We start from the raw sequence: 14,826 nt of genomic DNA on the forward strand, positions 1-14,826 counted from the left end.
ACCACTTGGTTCTCTATATATCATGCGTCGCTGGAAAAAATGTTGAAAATATAGCAGAGCCTGGCCTCCCACTGTAACCTTCTCTTGAAAATAGTACCGTTGTCTGCTTCCAATTAGTTCATTGGAGTTAATCTAATGCTCCGGTTTGTACATGTGGAACTGGCGTATGGTAACGTTTCCATTAAACAAAATTAACTTTTGTTTGGGCCATCAGAGCCCTGCCGGATGTGTAATCTGAAACTTTGAGGATGTTATGAAGAGCAAACAGACGAGGTATTAGCCGGGCTGATCTTACAAGCTCCTCTCTGATTTTTGCTTCCTCCTTTGCCATGGAAGTCAGACTGACTAATCATACTGTTAAACACTTGCTATTCCCCTCCAGCGAGGTGCCTGAGACACGTGCGGATCATGTAGCCTGAGGTTAGTAAAAACTAGAGTTGTCAAGGTTACCAACACCAAAACAAAATGGTGTCTGCGTCACTTGGTTTGGGCAGAAACGGGTCAGATCATAGATTTTGATTGGCATTTGTACCGGGTTGGTAGGAATAGCATCCTTGACATTGAAGTAGAAGCCAAAGTAGATCATGTTGAAAACTCCATGGCGTCCCAGCGTCGACGTTAATCCCTTATTCAGGCCCTTCATACCGAATCCGTCTGACTTAATTATGCGTCTTGCTTGGGCGAAAGAGGAGGGTTGCTGTATCAGAGAAAAGGAATTCGAAAAAGAAGGACATGTCAACGGTTTTCTGGAGAAATGTGCACATTACTAACATTTTACAAGTTAAGGCAGTATTTTATTCGAGTCAACCTCTTTGAAGGAATCTCTGTTGGCCTGCAGACTGACTTTCACCACTTCGAACGGATTGACGACAACAGCTTCAGTCAAGCCTGCGCCGAGCCCTGCTGCAGACAGCGCCTGGAGGGGAGATGGACATGATTTAGGACTGAGAATGTGGAGATAATATTTGGTTAGAGACGTGGCAGAATAGACAAACTGATGCAGACAATGAATCTAAAGTGTAATTTTGTAGGAGTCATTTTGTCTTGTGTGAAATTGATAGTCGCTTCTGTTGACAAATGCTTGCAGACACACATTTGTGTTTGTTATCATCTGACATAACAAAATGTTAGATGACAGATAGAAGGAAGTCCAAAAATGTAGAATAATCAATTATTTTCTCATAAACAAAGTGCTTTAATTCACCTTGTCATCAGCCGTTGGAGAAAATCTAACAGAATTTGTGAAAGTGGTTGCAACACTGCATGTATTTGCACTGACTGGGCTGCATATGTATGTGTGTGTGTGTGTGTGTGTGTGTGTGTGTGTGCGTGCTCAGAGAGAGGCGTAATGGGAACATGTCAAGAACGTGTCTATAGCTCATTACTCTTCCTGCCTCTTTATCCTGCTGTCAGGGCCCCGGGACCCATCCTCTCAGACATGCCTCACGATGTTTACACAGCCAGCCCGCCACGTTTTAATTCCTTATTTGTATTATTACTGTGTGTGTCCTCATTAATCAGAGTGAAGGCATTCAGCTGTGCCATGCTGAATAGGAAAGAGAGGGAACCATTCAGTCTGCAATTCGCTCTCACTAATGATCTGATGTGATTACACTACTTGATATGCGAGGGCCTCTGGGGGGGAAAATGGGGTTAGAGGCACTTGAGGATGAAGGAAGGGCAGGAAGAAGATAGCGAGAAAGGAGGTGTAGGAGGACGGCATGATGGATGGGACAGGTAAACATTTCTCCGCCGATGGCTGTAAAAACAAGTCGAGGACGTTCACCGTGCCGAGGCGGCTCTGACGCTGAGTTGCAGGTAAAAGTCATCCATCACGGCTGACACCTGGCTGACACCTGAATAGGCAGTGTGTGGTGACCGCACCCCAGCAACGCGAATCTGTCTAGCATAAAACTCTGACTCAGTATAACAGAAAACTTAAGGAGGATGAAAACACTGTGTATTTGCGGCCTGTGGTGGAACCAGTCAGGAGAAGTAACAACCGCCGAGTAAACACGCTGTGGAGGCCATCTATAGCCTTATGGTCAGGTCTTATGGTTTAGATTATTTTGGCTTCACTCCAGTGCACTGGATTTGAAATGAAACAATGGCTATGAGGTCTTAGTGATTAACTTGGCTTTAAATGGCGTTTCAGGTGTCCTTATTTTAGGCATCACACCTTCATATCCTAGTGACTATGGAAAAAATGGTAATCTTTTTACCTGATTCGTCTGATATGTGTAAACACAACTGAATTAAAACTAGAAAGACACTGGACAGAGTAAGAATTATTTTCATGTTTTAATGAATTTGTCAACCAAACCTTTCTTAATTCAGCTGTATTTATATAGCGCCAATTCACAACATAAGTTATCTCATAGGAGTTAAAGTAGTAAGGTGAAGACCTTTTACAAATTTTAAACAGAGAAACCAAAGTTCCTTTTGGATTCCCTTTGAGCAAGCACTGTTTTTCAAATCCGGACAAATTTATGCGGTTTAGTTGCTGTTTGATGAGTAGTTTGAGGACGACTGCCTGGATCATCAACACCCCCAATGTCAACTGGGTGAATTTCTGGCATGTCAGAAATTTTGGTCGACTTTCTTGCAGTTTGATGATCTGATTTCTCAGATGGAGATCTTTGATAAAGTATAATGAGCTGATCTACTCCAGCTGTACAGTTTTACATGCTACTGAAATTGTAGTCTTCACAGAGATTGCAGTTATTTAAACCTTTAAACCTATTCTTGCAAGACACTGTTGATACTGTTGATCACTTTCTTTCTTAGACTATACTCCTTCCTCTGAACGAAGAGTTTCTCTATAGCTGGTGCATCAGAAATGTATCTTGGATACTTCGTACATTTTCCCGTCACACTCCTTTGTTAAAGGTTGACAGATAAGGCCGATACAAATATTGTGTTTTTGTAATAATAAAATAAAAAAAAAAAAACACCAAGAACCAAGATTTGGAGCTGAAAATCTGTCCTATTTCAAAAATAAGTGTTTAAAATGTAGATTGGAAATTGTGTTGACATGCTGTTAGTTGTGATTGAAGCAATCAGACAGATGGATATCTACAGACGGAGAGAGCCGAAGTAGCACAGTTTCAAATTTATTTATTTCACTGAGAATTCTCTCTAATCTGATAACCAGTCCAGCCAATAATCTGTTGACCCTGATTACTTGTTTCTCTTCAGTTCTGGCAGCCCAATCATTGCTAGCGGACACAAAACTTAGTGTAGGAATGTTACTGTTAGATACTGAAAGATTTATGTGCCACTAATACACTTAAGCAGCATCATGCGTTCTTGTTTGGTGCGAGCTTTAATGAAACAGACATTCATTTATAGGTAAAAGTCTTGCACTCCAGCTTTAAGGCTGAACTTTATGGCAGACAGCATAGAATTGAACAAAGCAATGGTACTTTTTTTTCAGCTTTCGTGTGGTGAGTGATGAAAACACAGCCATTTGTTTGAATAAGGTTCATTTGAATTGTTAATGGACCAAACTTGACTGGGGGATCCATGATCACGTTGGGTTTACGCACTACTTTGTCATGAGCATAAACGTTGCAAATAGTTGCTGTGTGGAAAAGCTACATACAAGACAGATACAATGAAATATCTGCCCCGCTTTAAGCCTGCTGTGTTTGTATTAACCGGATTACATAGGAATGCATCATGTGCATATACAGTATTTCATTTCCAACTACTTTCAAATCAAAATCCAAAAATTCTACATTCTCACACACTGCGAAGCAATAAAAATAAAGCAAAAAAATGCCTCTGTAATAAAAATGTCTCCTGACAAGCCGCCAGTCACAGTGGATTAACTCAGAGCAGTAAGAACCGTTGCTGCTCTGCTGATTGGAAGGAAGCTCATACGGAGACACGAAGTCGGTAGTTTCACCAGCTGATGACCAGGGGAGTGTCAACTACACACCTAACCACCAAACAAAAGAGTCCATGTGACCATTGTGCTTCATACATTCCTCCAAGCCTGATTCAGAATCATATTGACAGTTGTAATGACACAAATTACTCAGTAGCATGTTGATTTGTTCACACCGTTTGTTTCCTCACACACACCTGACATTTCTGTGTCATCAAAGATGCTTTTATATGAGCTTAACATCGAGCAAAAATATTGTTGTTATTTAATCTCTTTTTGCGAGTGTGTCTTTTCAATGTGAAATAGTTTTATGATTAAGCAGAAAGGCTGTGATTTGTCATCGTAATATTAAATAATAGTACTAAGATGTTGTTTTGAGCCTTACATTAGCAGAAACAATATGCTAGCAACCAATGACTCATAATTTCCTTTCTTAATGTATTCATGAATTACATGAAAACTTTACATTAGCAGGAAAATTTACATTTACATTCATTCATGTGGCCCGAAAATTATTCTTGGCGTTCGCTGGTGTTTTAAAAACCTTGTGGCAGGTGAATTGAAGTGTTGATTTTTGACACTGGGTGTGACATTCTTCCTGGTCCTTTTGAACGTGTTTATTTTTTCAAACAACAGTGTATTCAGGTGTTTCTGTGTGCAGAGACTCACCACAGCAGGCGACAAAGGGGTCAGATTCAGCAGCTTCTTGTACTGCTCAAAGGTGAAGAACTGGGGGAGAAAGATCGAGATGAATGAGCATCATAAAGTGACACCTCTGCACACATGTATAAAGACCTAAAAAGCACCCAAGAAGAACGAGGAATGAAGTTTGTGTGTCAGCTTAAACAGGAAAACCATGAAGTGTTATAAATGTTGGGCCTCTCTGGAAAGCCAAAAGCCTCAAAAGGAGACGATCCACTGATTTGTTTATCTGAGCAAAGGGCAAAATGCCAGCCGTGGCGACTTAATCGGAGCTTTAATTTGCTTTAATTCTTCGCTCCAGACATTATTCGCCATCAGCTAGCTTTGTTCGCTGCGTGAGCGATTACCCCATCTTCTCAGTGTGAGTGCTTATTTTTAAAGTTCACACATCCTCGTCTCCAGCATCTCATTACCGAGCAGCTCCATGCCATGTGCCTCCTGCCTGCCCCCACTCCCTCCCTCATCCCGTCACTTCATTACAGGAGAGAGATGCTAAGCCGCCCTGCAAATCTCAAAAGATGGCGCTGAGGGGATGAATGCTTGTAAGTCAATATTTGGTAGGCCGGCAGAGCAAACAGGAGTGACTGAGGAGGCCGACATGGCGGACGGCGTCATGGCTTTAATCAACACGTGTGTACCATGTTAGAGCAACTGCGGTTTGAGTGATTTCATATGGCAGCAAAGCAGCTCACAATGAAACCAGATCCGGAGCGTTGCAGCACACACAGAGGAGAAGCTTTGCAAGCTTTCCGTGGACAAACATGCACATCCTTAACCTCACCTTGACTGCTCTCTTGGGCGTCTCGGCCAGAATCGGAGGTAAAATTCCCTTGTAGAAGCCAAAGACTCTGTAGAAGGAGAACACAAAATATCATGGTGATTTTCCACTGGGTTTGTTTCATATCCGTAATACATGTAAAATCAATTAGTAGACAGAAGGACTTTCTAAGGGGTGTAATTCCTCACTGTGAACATTAAATCTGCATTCATTTTAGTCACAGTTTTATATTTAAGTTACATATTTAGAAGTTTCTTCCATGAAAATAATCCCTTCTTGCTTTAAAATGGCTTAGATGGAACTCTACACTGTGTCTCTTTACTCCAGTAATGTAAAACTATGCTGTACTACACTGCAGCAAGTTGTAATATTGGACTAACGCATATAAGAATTGGAATCCAATTCTAACGAAGAAAATGAAGAATACATAAAGCTCCACTCTGTAAGCTGACAGGATTGGTTCTTGAGGTTTGTTACTAACGCTACTGTTCAAAAGTTTGGGGTCACTCAGACAATTTCATGTTTTCCATGACAACTCACACTTTTATGCATGTGCTAACATCATTGCACAAGGGTTTTCTAATCATCAATTAGCCTTTCAACATGATTAGCTAACACAATGTAGCATTAGAACACAGGAGTGACGGTTGCTGGAAATGTTCCTCTGTACCCCTATGTAGAAGACATTTAATCCCTTAAATTGATTGAACATTAGGATCCTACTGTTCCACAAACACCAGCGTCAGATACTAAATTATATTTCCTGATAGCATCACGACAGTTCTGTTCTTTGAGTCATGCAAAGCATAAAATCTGTTCAGTTCCCATTTAAGGATTTACAGCTACAGTATGTGCGATCATATTAACGGCAAAAGTGAGCTGGAGTTTGAAGTTGCATAACTGAAAGGATCCATCTGTAGGAGCCTAAATGCATTTAGGTTGATGTTATGATGCAATAATTTAAGTTCATGGTGAAACAATGATCATTTTCATTGATTTAAGAGGAATTAAGAGTAATATTTACTGTATGTATAGTTCATTTTGTGGGTGATACACTAATTGAATAATTTTATGTCTTGCTCTTATAGTGTGTAGATGATTTAAAATGTTCAACAATTTCATTTAGTCACTTTGCAATATGTGGGAATAGTTGGCTGCTATCATTGATTTCCAGTAACAGCGCACCTTTACCTGCTTTTTGATCCAGATGGATAGGAGGACAGGTAAAGAAGAACCATCTTTGTATACAGCTGTGCATGAGTTAAAGTGAACAGTTGAACTTTATCAAGTCGTCCTGTGGATTACTTATTCGACAACACGTCCTGTCTGAGTATAAATGGAGGATTAATCCACGACAGAGTTGAGCAGAGCGCATCCAAGTCCATCTCTTGTGTAAAAATGGCATAAATAAGCTACATCACTACATTTGCAAAATGTCCTCTTCAGAGCCAACGTGGACTAACACAAGATAAATACCATCAAACAACACTTGCTCACAACGAGGCTACGATGCAGACAGGAAGCGAACACATACGCAGACGTGTAAACACACTGGAATGAAACTGGAGAAGGATGGAGGTAACAAAGAGCACTGAAAGATGCACACGTATGAATGTATGCAACCGTCTGGCTTGTTCAGCAGTGCAAGATGTCGTAGCTGGAGCTGCAAAATGTGTTTCGTCTGCCTCAGATAACAGATATTTTCTCTTTTTATTATCAGAACTCTTGATTTATGTAGAGATTTCGATCAAATATAACAAAACAATGCCTCTGGAATACATTGCATCATCTGTGTTTAAGGTTTAAATTCGCAACCACCTCGGTATGGCAATTTCTCAAAGATACACTTACAGCAGTCAGAGCTGTGACAATACCAGATATATAAACTTCAGGACCAGCTCGCAAAACAGAAACACAGTATATTGCTGCTGTCTGGCAACATCACTGCTAAGATATATTTTCAAACCACAAACCCCTGGTAAACATGCTCTGCAGGAGCACGCCGAGGAAATGATTTAAGAATGTTTTTCGGCATTTGATATGCTGGATATTTCAAAAGACGGTAGCTGTATAATTTTAGTCAATTTGGTAGTTTGCCTTTGCTCAATCATACGTCCAGCCATGATTTAAGGAGCACACTGGGCCAGGAAAAATAATAAAATGATACAGTGAGTTATGCATATTGAGATGTATGTCTGCATATAACACAGGCTACATTTTGTGCAGAATCACTTCTATGTCATGCATAGAATAGACAGACTGTTAGATTTACACGTTTAAACACTAATTTGACGTTTTAAATTGTACGCAAACATGCTAATAATAACCCTTTCAGAATAAAACACCTTAAACGATGTAATTTATCTTAAAAAAGTCACTAACTAAAAAATTAAATATTTTACAGCTATATTTTATGTGTTAAGATGAAGTACTTTTACATGTTTTTCATGTTACAATAATTACATTATATATATTTACATAATATTTGAAGTATACATGGAAGAAGATAATACTGTGTTTTGTTTTGCAAAAAGAACGGAAAGCATGAAGCCGGGAAAAATAGTAAAATGATACAGTGAATTATGCATATGTTTGAAATTGTATGCAAACGCCTTAATAATAACCCTTTCAGAATTAAACACCTTAAACTGTGTAATTTACCTTGGAAAAAAAATCCCTTACTAACCAGTACCTGAAATATTTTGCAGCTACATTTTATTTTTATGTATTAAGATGATGTATTTTTACACATGTAACAATAATTAGATCATATATAGTTACACAGTCTTTGACGTATACATGAAAAAAGATAATAATGTGGTTTGTTTTTCAAAAAGAGCGCAAAGCATGAAGCCGGGAAAAATAGTAAAATGATACAGAGAATTATGCATATTGACTGTTAGATTTACAGCTTAAACACTAAGTTGATGTTTTTAAATTGTACTTGAATGTCTTAACAATACCCTTTTCAGAATAAAACACCTTAAACTATGTAATTTATCTTAAAAAAAAGTCACTTACTAGCCAAAAGCTGAACTATTTCACAGATATAATTTATTTTCCGGTGTTAAGATGAAGCATTTTTACTTATGCAACAAAACATTATATCATATATGTATCCACGCAGTCTTTGATGTATACATGGAAGAAGGCAGCAGTGTGTTTTGTTTTGCAAAGAGAGAACAAAGCGTGTTTCGTATACATTTAGAAGTGCACACACACGCACTTTCCACAGGCTTCATTTGAGTGAAAACATGGGCAGAATAGCTCATTTGTTTGAACTTCAGTATTTGACACCAACATGACCAAACTGTCATGTCAGACCACTTGTCAGTTTAAAAAAAAATACAGAAACAAGGTGGATTTTCAAATATTTTCTGTCTAAATGTCACACCTAAAGTTTCTCTTTCTATTTGCATTTATCAGACCACCTGAACCATCAGATACTATCATTCATTTGTGTTTTGTGTTGATGACAAACTGCCACTGGCAACAGCTAACTACTTTCCTGTTGCTCTCATTCCCAGATGTTGTCTTAAGGACTGACTGAAAATGAAACAGGTAAAACAGGTCTAAATCTTCAAACACCAGAAACGGCAATGACAGCATCATCTCACATTTTGGAACTGATATGTAAGTTTTATGAGCATGTAGGGGTCAATTAAACAATTATCTCCACCCTTTTTAACAAAAAGAAAGGCATCATATGTTATGTCTTTCTGACACATACTTCTATTGTTATCTAATCACCGTTCATGAAGCATGTGTTTATAAAAACAGAATTCTAGTATTTAAAGTGGAGTTCAGAAGGTCAAGCTGTGGGAACAGAAGCTCAACAAACCTGTTTCTGTAGAGGAAATACATTTTAGGTTTGGATTTTTTGTGGTCACCACCTTTCAAATACTATCCAGATTTTCACACATCTTTGTTAATTTACAGATGGGACATTTTCCACGAGCACTCCATTCATGGAAAATGCAAAATATGCATCAGCAACGTTCAAAGCCTCCTTAAATTGAACACTTATGGTGAAACTGTATGATGGACTTGATAAAAAAGATTTAAAGTCATCCATTTGTTTATTTTTACACACAAATTAATCCTAGATAGTTGGTTCTATTGAAAAGAACATCCATCAATTTAGAATTGAACTCTGATAGTGTTGTCATACTCTCAGTGAAAATGATATCAAAATCAATGCAGCAGAATGGGTCTTTTTTGTCTTGCAGTAGTGTAGGGTTGTGAGTCTGTCTGTCCATCCATCCTTGAGAGATTTTTTTCAGTTTGCACAAAATATTCACTGGGATTCAACAATGAATTGATTAGAATTTGTAACTTTACATGTCTAGTGTGAAATAATAGTAAAAACTTGTAACAGTGATAAATGTTATATTTATTAATAAATTAAACTGTTCAATTTAGATTAAATAGAGTCACAATTGTCAGAATTTTTGCACATTTTCCAATATTTTTGGTCCAATAGCTGCTTCTTCTTCTTCTTCTTCTTCTCATCCTTCTCCTTCTTCTTCCTATTTGCAGTACCCTCAGAGATGAGGAGCATTCTACAGCAGTCTGAGAAGCTCATTTCCAACCCAGACAATAAAAAAAATACATTTAAAAATCAGTTTCAAATTTGCATTCTTTAGTTTTCAACCAACCACAAAATTTACCAGACTTCACTCAGCTGCCCCCGGAGCAACAAAATTCTTTATACTTTTCCTGTCTTTGCATATGATGTGGCACTCTGGAGGACCTGTAAACACGCTTTGATGTGGATAAGGTTGATGACAATTTACATTTTCTTTTTCTACACATTTGTTTTTGTCACTAAATCCCATAAAAGGCCCCTAAAAAACATCAATGAACCCATGGAAGTATTGTCTATAACCCAAGCCTGTTCTGTGCTCCAAAACAATTAAAAACACATCAGCGAGCCACAGTGTTGCACGTGTTCCAGGTCCCTTCATTATAACGAACATGGGGACTGTAGTTTACTTTGAGTCTATTAAAAATACACAGTCCTGCTGCTGTAAATACTCAAGCTGGAGCAGTGAATGTGTGTTAATCCACAGCTAAAAATAGTCTCCAAAAAATATATCATTTACTCCTGATGGTAAAAAGATTGTTAAATCTAGAGTGCCCAGCTGTTTTAGAAAACATGTAGCCTTTTTTATAACAATATTCACATTTTCACAACTGGAATAAACAGGTGTTGGAAAAGCAGGTCACCAATCAAGTTTGGAAGTTGAAAAATAGTAGAAAAAAATAGATTGAAACATTGCTGGTTTTGACATGACAATAAAAATTACAGAATATAATCCGCTTTATCATCAGAGGTCAAGGTTGTGACTTTGACAACAAAGTCAAAAGTAAAAATCTAGAAGTTATCTGTAAACATGCATAAACTACACATCTTTCTGATGACAGTGAAACCGAAAGTATGTACATTAATACTGAACTTGGCACCACAGTGTTGCAAGTGGTGCCAAGTTTCCTTCATTATAATGAACCTGGAGACTATGATTTATTTTGAGTCTATTAAAAATACACAGTCCTGTTGCTGTAAATACTAAAGCTGGAGCACCAAATATGTGTTAATGTTTTCTAAAAATTATAGTAACCAGCAGTTTTACGAAATTATTTAGCCCTTAGGGCCTAAATATCCACATTTTCTCTAGAATAAATGGATTTGGAAAAGCGAGTCACCAACCAGGTTAGGAAGTCAAAAAAATATTGAAAAAATAACTATCCCATTGCTGGTTTTGCCTTTTCAAGGGATTTTTTTCACATTAAAAATGTATACAATATGAGCAGTCCATCGCAGACGTCATGTAACCAAATTAAAGCAAGGTCTTGGCTTCATCGACAGAGTCAAAAGCAAAAATGTAGAAATTATCTGTAAATGTGCCAAGATAAACTATATATCTTGCAGATGACAGTGAAAGAGAAAGTATAAGAGAGTATATTGTTACAGAACCTGGCACCACAGTGTTGCACGTGATGCTGTAAATATTCAATCTGGCACCACCAAATGTGTGTTAACCAACAGCTAAAAATAGTGACCAGAAAATGTGTAATTTACTTCTAATGGACTAATGTTGCTATAAACAGCAAGTGTTTTATGAAATATTTAGCCTTTTTTCTAAAGACATTGGCATTATCTCAACTGGAATAAACAGGAATGGGAAAGCAAACCACCAACCAGGTTTGTAAGTCGAAAAAATATTGAAAAATGGACTAAAACATTGCTGGTTTTGGCCTTTGGAAGGGATTTATTCAAAATTAAAAAGTGATTTTATAATCTTAACTTCAACAACAGAGTCAAAAGCAAAAATCTAGAAATTATCTGTAAATGTGCACAAGATAAACTACGTAGCTCCCAGATGACAGTGACAGAGAAAGTCTGCATATTAATACTGAACCTGACACCAGTGTTGCACGTTGTTCCTTTATTACAATAAACATGAGAACTAGCACCAAATGTGTGTTAATCTACAGCTAAAAATAGTCCCCAGAAAATGCATCATTAACTCCTGGTGGACTGTGGTTTGCTAAAAATTACAGTACCAAACAGGTTTAGGAAACTTTAGGACCTAAATATCCACAGTTTCACAACTATAATAAATAGATTTGGGAAAGCAAATCACCAACCAGGTTAGCAAGTTGAAACATAATGAAAAATGGACTGAAACATTGTTGGTTTTGGCCTTTTCGAAAGATTTATTCACAACAAAAAATATGGATATTATAGTCTTGACTTTGAGGGACAAAAGTCTAGAATTTATATGTAAATGTGCACAAGATAAACTACATATCTTGCAGATGACAGTGAAACAGAAAGTATAAAAGTGTATATTGAAGCCAAGCTCTTGTCTGTGGACAAAGAGGACAACGTGGCATGACCGACTGTATCCTGTGAACAGAAGCAGCAGCTCTGTTGTGGCAACATTCCCTACAAGTCAACAGAGATGATCTTGGTTGATTGAGTGCAAGTGTAAATATTTTTGCTGCTGGCACACATTTCCAGCGAGTATAACCTGAGAAAGGCAGGTCATTACACTGCACACAGAGGCGAGGCTGCCGTCCAAAAACAGCACTGAACCACAACTAATGATCAAAACATTTGTCATCAGGTGACAGAGCCGACCTGTTTCAGCAACACCTGAAGTTACACAAGTGGCTCTGGGGCTGTCGGGCCCTCATGATAACGCCGGAGCAGAAATTGCTGAGGAAAATCCTCTCGAGCCGCCAAAAATGAATCCCATCACAATGGTTTGTGTAAACAAGTTATTTCAGGCGGACGGAAGGCCCTTCCCTCGACTCTCTTTGTCCATGCAAATGGTGGCCACAGATTTCCCGGGTGTGGTCAGGCTGGGGAGCCGCCAGGTGATGAAGGAGGAGTGAAATTTGTTACAGAACAAATATGGCCTCTAGTGAGTGGCCATCATTTGAATCCTAATTTGATTGCCAATGTAAAGTACATACACTAAGTCCCTTTTTTGTCTTTTCCTAAACAAATGGCCTCCTGACACAGAGCATCTAATGGATGTGCGCGCTCGCGGGACGCTGCATGTTTGTACGCACTGGTGTGTGTGATTTGGCTTTCATTTTCATAAACCTTTGCTTTTTCTAACAGCCTCCATCCATCTGGAGACGAGCGCATCGCTGACAGAACCGAGCAGACAAGACCAATTAAATAAACCGGCCGATAAAATATAGAACAAACTGTAAAATGTCTAAATGCGTGAAGTTACAGACCATTTTTGGAGCTGAAAGAAAAAAAACATTTTCTCTGTTTTGAGAATATCTGTGAGAAATACGAGCCCTCAGGGAGCATTTTACCATGTAAACAACCACTATGCTTCATCTGCAAATATTTTCACTTTCCCAGTGTCTGCTGTAACCTTGACATTGTCACCAGCAGAGACAATACACCTGTAGCCAGGACTCACAGGATAGAAGGCAAAAATAAGATGTTTCTCGTTTATGTATCTTAAACAGTCCAGGAGTTGTTGTGTTTTTTTTTTTTTTGTTTTTTTTTTATAAAAAAAAGGGTTACATTGGTCTTTATTTGCTTGAAATAATTATTTATAAGGCAAACTTTCTTTCCTGCTGTGACAATATGAAGCTATGTTCAAGTGAAATTGTGAAGTACATCTTATAGATTATATCTTACAAAAATGATTGATTTTTGATTACTAATATATAAATGATCCATCACTTAACTTAATCAAATACCTTGCCACTGTTGACCCTAGTTTTCCCCCAACATTGGTCATTTTCTGGTTTGATCAGATGAGCCTCACTTGATAAAAATGCTTTGGTTTTTTGTTGTCTTTTTTGTTACTTTGGAGTTTGCCTTTGAGTCTGTGTTGTCTCAGGAGTCGGTCATTTCTGTACATTCTGTACATTTCCACAATTTTGGAGCTGTAGGGGAACGAAAGCAAGGATTTGAGACGATGCAGTGAAGAGCGAGGCATAAATGTCACTTTATAGCAGTCTACAGATTGTTGTGAGAAAGTCAGAGAAGGTCTCCTTTGTTAAGAACAAATAAAATAATAAAAGAATAAAAGACTGATTGGTCATCAACTATTAAATTGCTCCTCAACGAAACTGATAACTGATTTACTGGTTTGAGCAAAAAGCTAAAATTCTATGATTCTAGACCCTAAATGTGAATATTTTTTAGTTTCTTTCCTCCTCTGTGACAGTAAACTCAGTATTTTTAGGTTGTGGACAAAACATAATAATTTAGAATGTCATTTTGGGCTTTTGGAACCACTGATGGACATTTTTCCCTTTTTTGATATCTTAAACAACAAACAACGAATTGATTTATTGAGAAAATAATTAACAGATTAACCAACAGAGACGAAAATTTCCTTTTTAGTCTAGCAATAGTCTTGTATTGCCAGAGCTATCATCACACCACCTTAGAGCGTCTTCGTAAGGTGTTGGGGAACCTTTCAACATTCCCTCATTTGATGTTTTGAAGATGGCAATGGAGAATCTAGAACATCTATTCAATATCTCCAATAAATAAAGATTAAGATCAGGGTCATAACATATGGTGACCAGCATTTTTATCCTCATATATTCATTCAGTGACCTTCAAGGTCCTATGGATGGAAGAGAACATTCCCATCACCACAGAAAAAAGGCGATGATTAAAAAGACACAAAACTTTGTATTGATTAACAGAGACTCTAAGCTCTTAAAAGACCAGTGGAGCCAGACCATGCCAGCCCAACGCCCCCCACAGCATCCCAGAACTACCACATCGCCTCACTGTAGAGATCAATGGTTTAGGGTTCAGGTTTTTCCTTTAATTTGTCACGCATCTGTAGTTTATAGTAAACTATGATAACAGTGTAACTTTAGCTGGCTCATCTATCGACATGATGCCAGTCAGGCTTGATATGATGAGATTATCTCGCCTGATGCCCAGGATGTG

At 38.0% G+C, this 14,826-nt stretch overlaps 1 protein-coding gene across 1 annotated transcript in view; it reads right to left on the minus strand.

Annotated features, from left to right (window-relative positions):
• Positions 1–14,826, minus strand: part of slc25a21 (solute carrier family 25 member 21) — a 114,767-nt gene that overhangs the window by 9,721 nt on the left and 90,220 nt on the right. The window contains exons 5-8 of the mRNA XM_023272620.3: positions 5,376–5,442; positions 4,562–4,621; positions 809–916; positions 533–697 (exon numbers count right to left, since the gene is read on the minus strand). Coding sequence (XP_023128388.1) covers positions 533–697; positions 809–916; positions 4,562–4,621; positions 5,376–5,442 — 400 coding nt within the window. The remainder of the gene's footprint in view (positions 1–532; positions 698–808; positions 917–4,561; positions 4,622–5,375; positions 5,443–14,826) is intronic.

Source organism: Amphiprion ocellaris, chromosome 20 (assembly GCF_022539595.1).
Source record: "Amphiprion ocellaris isolate individual 3 ecotype Okinawa chromosome 20, ASM2253959v1, whole genome shotgun sequence".
NCBI lineage: Eukaryota > Metazoa > Chordata > Actinopteri > Pomacentridae > Amphiprion > Amphiprion ocellaris.